This window comes from Harpia harpyja, chromosome 2 (genome assembly GCF_026419915.1).
Source record: "Harpia harpyja isolate bHarHar1 chromosome 2, bHarHar1 primary haplotype, whole genome shotgun sequence".
In the NCBI taxonomy this organism is placed as follows: Eukaryota; Metazoa; Chordata; class Aves; order Accipitriformes; family Accipitridae; genus Harpia; species Harpia harpyja.
The window spans coordinates 58011107-58023473 of NC_068941.1; the positions used below are offsets into that span (position 1 = coordinate 58011107).

Genomic DNA, 12367 nt, shown 5'->3' on the forward strand with positions numbered 1-12367 from the left:
AAAAATAAAACTGACATAATCTCACTATCTGAAATTCTTTCTTCTTTTTGTTTTTTCACATGTTTGCAAAGCAAGCTTTTCATTGTCCTGTAAATGGGCAGTACAGCTGAAGGAAAGCAGCTTTCCACTAAGGAACTGGCTGCCATTGGTGCATGAAGAATACTTAAAAAATCATCACATGAACAGTATGAATTGTTCCACTTAAAGATTTTTCACTGGCTTTGCACCATATGTGAAACTATTCCTCTAAATGCTTAAAAAATACAGGTAATCTCACAGTAAATTCATATAGAACACTAACTGTTATGCTAAATTCGTCACACATTCTTGCAGTTCAAGTTAGAATTATAAGGAGTGGGAAAGAGGCCACGGTTGTATATATGTTATGCAAAAAGAAGAAACAGGAGAGCAAGATCTAAATTTCCATGAGAAAAAGGGGGAGGAGAAAGGTCAACTCTCCACTTACAATTTTTTTGCATGTGCTTTTTATGGAGGAAGATTTCATAATTTAGATTTCATATTGTAGTATCAGATTTTAGGGACTACTTTGCTCCAAGACCAAATAATACTGGTAATCCAGAAGTGGTCTAAGTTTCCTGTACCTTAGGAAACTCCCTGTTCAAGCGTCCCGTACTGCAAGTTCAGACAGCAAGAACAGCTTCTGAACTCAGGGGTCTGGGGCTGCAAGTCTTGGCATGGCCTTTTCCAGGGGTAGAAAGTTTGCGATGGGCAAGAGACACCTGCTTTTTTATTTCTTTTTCTCATGCATTCAAATTAACTCAGTGTCGAGAAATATGAGGTGATTAAGAACTTCTTCAAGGATGTTCCTTGGAGTTGCTCGTGACAACTTTTACACTGCATGTATATGATTATATTCTAAATATGGAGCATATCTGTTCCTGATATTCATAACACTGAGCTACAGAAATACATGGAGCTGATTTTATAGCACTACATTACTTTATTACATGTAAGGGAAAATGTTCTTTATGTTCACCTGTTGATGGAAAATCTGATATACAGCTGTATAACATCAGCAACAGAAGTAATAGATCTTTGCCCCTTTTTTCATGTGTGGATTTTTGTCAGGTATAACCTAAAGCCTTTTTCATTATGTAAATGAACAAAAATTATTTACTAATTACCAATCTGGGTTTTTTCCCTGCTTTATCAGCTGTTGGGTGACATCAGCCTAGAAAATGATATCAAGAAAGTAACCATGCCTATTCCTAGGCTTATCTGACTTCAGAACAAATCTTTACTTCCAAATAGTTCTGCAGTATTTGGAGAGCTTAATCAGCCAGTTTATTTTTTTTTTCTATTCTTTGTGTTTATATATTCATCAAAATATTTTTTAAACTTCCAATTTCCAGGAAAACAATGTGATGACATATTTCTATCTCCCTTCTGACATCTGAATGTAAAGTATTTTATTATCAAGTCTATTAAATTGGAAGCTGAAGTTCACATCAAAAGAGTAGCAGATCTGGTGATCCAGGGAGAAAATCATCCAACATTTTTGTGCTGTAGATATATTTGTATTCATATGACTGACACTCATCTCACTTCATACTTGTCTTACAGATCTGTAATTCCACTGATTTCAGCTAAGTCTTCTCTGAGTTGCTAGCTCCTCTGAGTAGACTCCCTTTGAATACCTTGAACCTCTGTCTTTAGGCACTTCCTGTGGAAAACAGAAGTGCAGGTAAACAGTGCAGATAAAATGCTGGACTACTTAAATTGTCAGGAGTTTTGCTGCTCGGTTTTCTTTGGTCTGGAATTTAAGCTTGCAGCTCTATATTTGACATCCAGGAACTAAGGAATACAGATTTAAGTTCTTAACTTCTTCATTCCTCTTTTTATCTTTTAAATAAGACAAGGAAAGGAGAAGAAAGAAGGCTTGGCTCACCTAACCTTTTATCATCCTGTACTTGAGAATTTGATACCCAAGGTCTTCATTTACAAGTAGAGCCTGAGCACAAGAAACCTGAGAGGCAGATTTTAGCCTGAGAATCTTGTTAACTATAAGTATTTTCCTAAGGTGAAAGAAACCTTCAGATCAGACTATGAACAGTTTGGAACTGTAAGTTACCAAACCCTTAGCTGAGCAGCAAAAATAGGCATGGCAGTACCCTCCCTTGCTAAGGGTGAGATTATTCTAACTTGGAAGACTGTTCTCCAAATATTGACTAAGCAAAAGTGAAAAGGGCTCCTTAAAAATATACTTTGGCCATGCAGCTGTCTATCAGGACAACCTCCTCTCCCAGAGCAGCAGTTGCCTGGACTAATGATCTTCAAAGGACCATAAGGAAAGTGGAAATCAAATCAAGTGTTGAGAAAAAGGTCCTTAGCAGCTGCTTTTGTTGCCAGAAGCTCCCTTGATTGCATCACATGTTTAGCTCAAACCAGTCACATTGAACACAGTGTCTCACTGATAATTATGGCTTTTTATATAGAAAGATGGACAAGCCAAACGGTGACTTTCATCTGCCAGATTCCGTGATGCAGAGCTAATTGGCAGGATGTTAGAGAGGTCATAGCATGGTCCAGTGAGAGATGAAACACACCTGAACTATTAAATATTAGCTCAGAATAATTTCAGACTTTCCAGGGAACTGAGTATCATTTCAAGTTAATAATCATGGTGAAAACAACCGGGAAGAGTGTTTCTTGCAGAGGAAAGCCCTGGATTCAAAGGAAAGGATTGTAAGGTATAGAAAATTTATGTGCAAACCTAGTGCATCCTTCAGGTAAAAATAAATCTTTATATATGGCTCCTTAACTCCTTTCTTTCTCTTCTTAAAAAACTTTCAAGAACAGGAAGAACCAATATATTAAGTGACACACACATACACAAGAAGTCTATCTAACCTAATATGGTCAATCCAGGAATGACCAATAATGGATGCCCAGGGAAGAATCTAAGAATAAAACTGGTATATAATAATTCTCAGAAATATTTTCCTAGCCCTTAGTCATTCCTACCTAAAGCACTTCCCCAGCTGTTTCTGTCAGGTGTTTTACTGGTGTTGGATAAACTTACCTAAGCATAGGTAAGTGCTGGCAGACTGCCGGAAACAGCAATGTACCCATGGTCTCACTGCAAGCTTCAGGGGAATAACAGTGTGGTATCAGGTGATTCCAGGGAGGAATGTGCCTCTCTGCAACAACAGCCACCATCCTAATTTTCCCTCCTCTCATGCACTCACCCCCTGCCAATGAGATCAGGATCAGTAAGCTCTTTTTTTTTTTTTTTTTTTTTTTTTTTTTGTGGTGGGTTTCTCTTGGCTCTCTGTTGAAGCTCTTCCCCTTTCCTGTGCATCTGTCCTTCTCCTGGAGGAGTGGGCCTGGCTCCTCATTCTTCAAGAAGCAAAATTCAATTCTGTCTTGATTTCTGAGATTCCTTAAGCTGGCTTTGGACACAGGATATGCCTACACATATATATGTAAACATTTTTGAAAAGCTTAAACGTAGTAGGATGCTGACAGCAATGTAGTCATGCTGCAGACTGACTCCAAAAATGTTAAGATCATACTTAATATCATACAGCGTTTGTCTTTGTGCTCCATCAGCTTGATCACTAATACTACCTGTCAGGTACTATTGGTGGTGGGGCAGGGTTGTCTGTTATATGACCTCACTATCCAGTGCTCTCTTTCTTTGCTTTTTGAGAATAATGATATCATTTACCCTCAAAGAAATGCATGGCTGTGTTTGTAAGGTTTTAGTAAGTGCAATCCAAATACTATAGGTTGTACAGGCTAATAGAATAATGTATAGTGTTGGTTAGGTAGCTCAAAAAGTATATGTTAGCAATACATGGAAAAGGCTAACAGAACAGGTTTGTGTTAAGGCTTTTTGGATTTGTAACTTTGTAATATCCTCAGGAAATAAGGCCCAATTTATATAAATTAAGTTCAACTGATTTCTAAAGCAGGGATTCTATGCACAAAGGTTTTAAGCTTAAAATATTATTCTTACTGTCTTCTTATATAAAAATTTGACTTGTAAAATACTTTATGAAATTATTAAAAAGGCTATTATGTTTGACACAACTCCCCTCTCAGCATGCATGTTTATATTTAGTTCTAACTTAATTCTACCTCAACTTTTTGTTCTCTCATTTATTGTCTTATACATGTTTCCCAGGATAGCCCACTGGTCTTACAGTCTGACAGAAATGTAACAGTGAATGCAAGAAATTACATGGGACAGTTAACTGGACAACTGACAGTAGGTGAGTGTTCTTTATTGACTGTTATGTATATCAGTTTAGCTTTATGAATAGGTTTCATTAATTAACATCGAAGATAAAATATTGCTGAATAGTCAGGAAAAAAATCTCATCACCATACTCAAACAAAAACCAATGCATATAAGGGATCACAAGGGCATGATGCAGCATTAACTGAAGGCAGAGAAAGTAGAAATGCCTCAAAATAGTAAAAACAGCTTAATGGAAAATGATTATTGTTAGACAGCTGTAACAAAACAAACTAAAAAAAAATCCTCAGCAAAACATGTTTCAATAACAATTTCTGTTGGAGAATAACCATCATTTTCTTACAAGTTCTGTCAGTCTTCCATTACTTCAGTGGGAAATGGCTTGTCCCCATTACTCTTGCAATGTATTTTTAACAGCATATATTGAAAACAGTTGGAGTAACAGAATGAAAAAAAAAAAAGCAGAACAAAGCGAAAATCCAAATGCTTTCCTAGTCACTACAAAATTTAAATGGAAAGTGATCATACTGCTAGTCATTCATTAAAATGGCATTTGATATTTTGCAAAGTATAAAATATAGCACATCGAAGTTTCAAATGAAATGGAAGTAAAAATCCTCTACTTATCTGTTCCACTTTTCATGTATTTTTCTTTGCTTTTATTAATGTTACCATGTTATACTGTGTTTTTAGCACAAATCATACTTGCTGTGCTAGTAAATATGAAGTAATATTTTTTATATTTTCAGTACTAGAACAGTACTGAAGATATTCATTGCTTTTTAAGAATATTGGTCAAAAAATTCAGTACAAAGTAATGTTCTAGATCTGTTAGAAAACAATATATATTGACTGGGAATGGCGTGAAAAATATACAAATATAGATGTATAAGATACCCCTTAGACTCCGTGACTTTTCATTTTTTTTTACTTTACTTCTGGATTAAGCTGTGTTTTGTCCACTCTTTTTCCTCATGTGCTGAGGATATGCTCACAAATAATTTTAAATTAAACTCTGGTTGTAATCCACACTGAGCTTTCATACTGGTTGGAGACAGTGGCTTCAAGCTGTAAAAAATCTTTGGCAAGTGCATACAGTGACACACAATCTGCACTGATTTCCCTGAATGACCACATCAAATGAGTGTGCAAAGGTAACCAGACTTGCTAGCAGATACAGATGAGGAAAATTAAGCCAACACCTGTTCTAGCCATATTGTACTTGCCCAGTGTGTTTATGGAAAGCAGTTCCGTTTCATCTAGTAGCCGTATTATTAAAACCTTCTACTTCAGCTGGTAATTGCTAAAAGGTGAGTTGCCCATGGCAAACATTCCCATTGGCTGAAATAGATATGATATTTTGACTGCCAACACCATTCTTGCTAAGTGAATCCAGCACTGAAAATGTATGAGTGTATTGAGATAGACCTACTTAAAGGCATCACACTAGAGGTTAAAATTGTAAAAACATAAAGGCCTGAAGAAAACATGTGTTCTTACCTTACCATCATTAGAGTGAACACCTGTAAGCTCCTTGGTGTGCAGCTGGGGCAGAGTGTCTGCAGAGTGTCTATTGTATTTACATTATTTCTTATTCTTTATCTTCCTCTTCTTTTTCATGGCTACATGGCCTTCATTCTTTCTTATTCTTTCTTACATTATTCTATTAATATATAAATCTGTTTATTTTTTTATTAATTCCTCATATGGTATTGAATGCATATTCCTTATTGTTTATTTATTATTTAATATTTCTTACTTAGTACAGGTACTCATAACTACCAGTACAATCAGTAAAAGCCTGAAGATTCTACTATTGGAAATCAAAGAAATTAACAGGCACCTAAAATTCAGGAGGTATTATTCCTGCCTTCTCTTCTAAAAATGTTTGTTGTGTAAGATAGAGCAGAGAAAGACAATTTTTGTATTTTTGCCTTGGAATAAAAAGGAATAAAAAGCATGGAAACATCTGCTGAGAGCAGGGGAGGGGACTTTTCTATACCAGGTTTGCTGACATCAGAAAATATTTTTTTCTATTAGCTGTAAATATGCTCCGGAAGGTCCCTGACTTCTTCAAAAATGTTCTTTGTACCTTCACTGGTGCTGCATGCTGAAGCAGCTGTGAGTGTGGCTGCCCAGTGAAAGGGATGAAAATAAACAGTGGAGGAAGCAGTGAGGAGAAATATTTTTAAACTACAAAAAAAGTAAATTATTATGCTTCAGGGAAAAAAATTATTTAGTTTACAACTTTGAAATGTTCTTATCTGTTAACTTCCTAAAAAAGTTAAATTATAATAATTAAAAAAAAAAAAGACTACAAATTTATATGCACGGCAGGAACATTCTGAAAAGAAAGAAGGATGCCTGTGCATTCAGGTGTATGATAATGCACTTCTTAGACATGTGATATTATTGGCGTTTCATCTGTATTTCACAGGACATAAGTGATGTTACAAGGCAATAAATAGGCTGGTGTCTTGTCTTTGACTTTCAAATTACTGGTCATGTCAAATTTTAGGACAACTAAAAATTCTTTCTGTGGTATTTGGAATTGTGCCATGCAAAACTAAGACAGCCTTAAGAGCATCTAATTAAAACTGTAAGTGGAAGATAGATTAATGTGAAGAAGTAAGGGTGGGGCTGGGAGGAATAAGGCTATATGATCACCCAGGAAGATGGAAAAACTCCAGGGAAACTCTTGCTAACAGGTATTCAATTCTTTGAGTGACTATGGAAGACAAAATATTTCCATAAAGTGCATCATTAAGACATCTTGGAACACATTCTAATCTAGGAGGAGAAAAGAAAAAGTATATTAAAAAAAAAAAAAAAGATAGCTAAGAGTGCTGGATGATTCAGTGGTTACATGTTTAAATGGTGTAAAGTCAAGTCATGGCTCCAGGTCTTACAATACCAAGGGCGCATCCATTATTACAGTAGAATGTATTTACACTGACACTGAAAACTGTACAGAGAGAAAGTCACAGGTGTAGCAATGCTTTCTGTTGGGATCCATACCAACTGAGCTAAAAATGTTGGTTTGTGCTCTGGTCTTTTCATGACATATGGTCAGGAAACTGCGAAGTTTGTATCTGAATCTCCAAAAGGACTTCACAGCCTTCAGTTTTTAGACATGCCATTTAAGACCAACAAGAACAGATGAGCAGAGACATGAAGTATATCTACAGAATAAAGGTGTGAAGATGACCATCCATTGATTTTTGTATCTAAGCTGGATAAAGACAAGTAATCACACCTCTGCCCTCCCAACCCTTACTTAGAAATACCCTTTACATTATGCATTCTACTGAATTACCTTGACACAACCTTTTCTCTCTGCTTAGCCAATGTTTGTATACTTTAAAGCTATATAGAAAAAAGATTTACTTCTTTTCTGCCAATCTTAGAAATGCACAATAGTTGCTCACCTCAAACCAGAAGTCTTTTGTCTCTGTGCTGTCTGCACAGATCATATATACCTCTGCCTGGTTTTGAGTGGAGGACATTAGGGTGACAAGTGCTAAAGGGATCAAAATTAAATATGGCTGAAGGGAGACATTTAAAACCCACATGTATACTTACCATAACTTCATCTTCAGATCTGATTATTACTTCACCAACTTTCTCATTTTTTCATAAGGTTTTTTTTTTTCTTTTTTTTTCTTGCTGCAATAATTTCTTCTGACAGGTATTTCTGCTATTGCTTGACCCTTTTCTATTCATAAAGATCCCTGGGGATATCTGAAATGTGCAAAAATGTGCACTTCATTTTTGCTAAGCTTTGGGCTCTTTAAGACAGAATCATAACTCTCATAAAAGTCCGGAGCTGTATAAGTCACAGCTTTAGAGAGCTCCTGAACCTGTAGCTCTACTCACTGAGATCTCTAGAGCCATGCAAATTGAGAAAAATTACTCGAATAGCAATGAAAGTTATATCACACTTTTGCAATTACTTTTTGAAAACAGCAGGCAGATGTATAATTTTCAATTACAGCACTGGTAAAGACTGATAACAGTACTAAAAAATATAGCTAGTCAAATAACTTGTCAAACTTGATGACACTTTCCATCCATTTACCACAAAATTTGTGTTGTGTATTTGAGATTTTTTTTCTTAGAAATGTGCTTGCTTACTTGCTGTGTTCCACCAAGAGTGCATGGGGTATTGTGCAGAAACTATTGGACATTATGTAACCTTGTGGGAGTGGAAATAGTCCCCTTCATCGTTCTTACCTATATTACATATGCCAGTTGCTTGTGCCTATATCTACCGACACCTTACCAGGTAACACAGCTTACTACCCCTTCAATTTGGAGGTGATCAAAGTAACTCATTACCTAAATACTGCCTGTGGTGTTCCCTTTGCAACATCTAGACATCAAAGAAGATCTGAAGCAAGAGAAAGCATTTCAAGCATTCTTGCTTTCGGACTTACCTGTGGTAGAACTTGTAATAATATGTGTGCACATATTGCTCTAAATCTTTGATATCTATTGTCAAACATTGACTTATTTAGGATTATTATGAACTTGAACTAAGTATCCATTAAGGCAATGGCAGTAATAACATGCGTAAGTAACAATGGATGAGAAACATTTCTGTATTTTTTAATCTTGTTTGCATACATAGTAGTTCCAAACGTAAGGTCTTTTCTCCTAAGTGTCACAGGACAAGGGTAGTTTCAGAGTGCTCATACACATATAGCCTTTCCTCACAGTAGGAAAAAGGAATCAAAGGGCTCAACTCCTCTCTCTCTTATCTGTATGGTTGTTCTGGTATTGTCAGTAGGGTGCTGGGGAAAGAAAGGATGATGATGTTTTACAATCCCTCATCAGCTGCTTCTACCCTTCAACTGGGCAAATATGGATCAGAACTTAGTTGTCAGGAACACATAAAATAAAGCCTTTCTTCTTTCCCTTAGAGGGAGGTTTGCCTACCTGTAGTCCCAAACTACAGTGAAATTTCAAAAATCTAAAATATATTAAATATTCTGCTAGTCTAATTTTCATATTAAAGTAATTGCACTTATAACCGCTGTGGTGCAATAGGATTATGAATATCATTAAGAAGACATGTTGCAAAACCCAAGTCAAAAAATGAGTTATCCGTTTCTCAGCATTCTCTGAATTTGTATTACTTAACTAAAATACAGACTGAAAAAAAAACCTATTTGGGTCCTTAAAACCACTTTAATGTGTGGAAATCAGAAATGCAGGCAATTCACTTCTACCATACCTAGGTGAGTTAGTAGCCCAGCTTTTGCGGTGATGTGCAAACAGGAGTACTTCATATTGAACTTCAGACTGAATATATAATAGCTTAAAATATTCTTTTGAGGCATTTTATCATTAATCAGGCTCTTCTTATTGTAGCAAAGGTTTTTAACGTAAAGTTAATTCACTCCCTCTTCCTTTTCTAATCCAAAATAAATGAACACAGAATCTGTAATTTCTGTGCTAAGTTACTTGCATCACTTACATTCTTTCAGATGTTTTTGCATCTTAAATGGAATTTTCTGTTGAAAATTACTCTGTTGTCTAATGTTTTCCCTTGGTTTAAGTCAGTTACTTGTCAATTCAGAGAATATTTAGATAACTTACACAGCAAAATATTATACACTCTGAGTATACAAATTTGATAGTATGTTTCTTACTGAAGTTTTATAGCCAGCTAAACACTCTTTCCAAGTATAGGAATATAAACAATTTATCGGGAGGTGAAAATACAGCTCATCTGCTAGCCTGCGGTACAAATCCATTGTCAGATCTTTTAAACGGAGGTAAATGTGAGATGACTTGCCCTTTTTTAGTACAGGTTAGCTACCTTGTACTTAAATGCAGAGTTAAAGGTTCTCTTTCAGCTTCAGGAATCACTGCAGAAGGTATGACGGAGCGGTGCCTGAGAAGCCATATGGCTTTATGTCTCCGCCTGGCAAAGCATGCAAGATGAGCCAAGAGGCAGTCAGAAAGCGAGCCATGTTGCTTATAACAGTTGAAATGTCCAGCTGGAATATGAGTCTCATCCCTTCTCATAATTTACAGTGCAATCTGACGTCGCCTCTGTTTCTGTCTGTCTAGTCCCTGGAAAAGTCTTTTTACAAACCGTCTGCGCTGTAACAGGTTTGTAATAGGAGCTCATATAAAATATATTCAGATATACTCTTAATGACTTTGGCTAAGCTATCAAGAGAACCTACCCCCATTAATTAATTATCTTGAAGTGCAGTATTAGGAAAATTGTGAAAACTGGTCAAGACTTCAACCTCTTTGCCAGCACTTCAATGGGTCTGCCAAAGTAGCCTTTTAAAAATTAACATGTTATTTATTTGAAATTCATCCATATTTCTCCTGCAATTCTCTGTTTAAGTCACCTTCCAATAATAGAAAGCCTCTCGACTTGTTTGTTTTGATTCAGCATCAAGAGGCAGTAATAGTTAATGGACTAGTAAAAACAGTTGCAAACAACTCTTCTAGTTTTTACTTCTGTTTCACTTGTAAATTAGTTGTATCATTCTCTGTGTTAATCTACATATATACATTTGACATTCAGCAGTGGTGAAATTAGGGTCTTGTGACTAGCCCTTGCATTAACTGGATTGAAAAATAATACTTTTTTATACATCCATTACATAATCAACTCATAAAACTATTAAATATACTTGGTATCACCAACCATTTGCAATCCACTTTGTGCCTGGGTAACAAGAACTCTTTGAAAGAGAGAAATACTTCACACAGTACTTCAGATTGCTTTTATTCATTTAGGTACATTTTCAATTTTTAAGCAATATTTTTCATATCTTTATGATACTCTTATTATATGTTATGTGCAGACGTAACACTACATTGCTGTTTAATATTTGAAATACCCTATGGTGTAAAACATATCTTACATCTCCCTTATGAATTGCCACATGAAAACTGTGCTATAAAAATAAAGAGTGACAGAGCTATTCTCTGTCACTTATTAGGACCAAGTGGTAATTCTTTCTGGTCGGTATGGCCCATTATTTAAGCTGAAACCTCCTTTCTGAAATACAAGAGCTTATTGTGTCAGTTGATATGTCAAAATTTAAAATTCCCCTGTGAATAAACACAAATGCATGCAGCAGTAGGACAACAATTAAATGCTGTGCAATTTCTGCGTGGTTATTTCAGGGATGAGAGTGCTTGGGCATTGCTGGTTCTAAACAGCATAGCAAGGAAGGTGTATGCTGTGGATATAAGATTCCTTGCTTTAAGTTTTATCATCCTACTAGCGTGTTATACATAATCGCCTTTGAATCTTAAAAAGAATCAATTTTTATTAAATTATTTAATACTACATCAGTACTTCCAGAGCTGGGGTCTTGAGACCTTCCTCTTCCTCTTATTTCTGCATTCAGGATATTTTTTTTCTTCTTTCTACCTACTTCAGACTCTAAAAGTTTTCGACATTTACTTTTTGATCCAACTTTTCTTCTTTTCTTTTTCTTTCCCTCAGTCTGAGCTCAGGAAGACTATTTCTACCTTGGATACAAGGTACAGCTCATGTTAGTTCATATATGAAGTTGTACTGATCTGACATGGAGAGCACCTTTTGCTGTCTTTAACGGACAGAGAAAAAGAAAAACATACTTTGTACTTTTATAACTAGTCTGATACTTCTCTCTATAATATTTGTAGCATAGACAAAATACATGCAGGTTATTTTCTCTATGTCTATTCATCATCTATGTTTGGAAGGAGTTTTGAGGTCCAGTACCTGGTTTTCAATGTGTTTTTCTTTCCATAATCTTGAGCTGGTTTGGAAAGGACAAAAACATGGAGGAAAGGATACCTTTTCAAAGTCAGAATATGCAATCTTAAGTTTGGACTTCAGAAATCCTCCAAGACATATGCAGCTACCAGGCAGCGTGCTTTCTTTTTTCTTCTGCAGCTGCTCCAATTTTCTTGTATATATTCACTATAAATCTTAATTTTCATTGAGCTACTGCTATGAAATTGGACATTTTTTCTATTACACATGGAAAAGGTATGAAGCCATGTCAGAGGAAGTTCAGATTGGACTTTAGGAAAAGGTTCTTCACTGAGGGAGTTGTTGGTCCCTGGAACATGCTTCCCCAGGAAGTGTTCACAGCACCAAGCCTCTGAGAGTTCAAG

General features: G+C 35.9%; 1 protein-coding gene across 1 annotated transcript in view; it reads left to right on the forward strand.

The window, feature by feature from the left end:
* The window catches only part of SGCZ (sarcoglycan zeta), a 527596-nt gene that overhangs the window by 448989 nt on the left and 66240 nt on the right, over positions 1-12367 (forward strand). The window contains exon 4 of the mRNA XM_052779979.1: positions 4151-4238. Within this exon, the coding sequence (XP_052635939.1) occupies positions 4151-4238 (88 nt within the window). The remainder of the gene's footprint in view (positions 1-4150; positions 4239-12367) is intronic.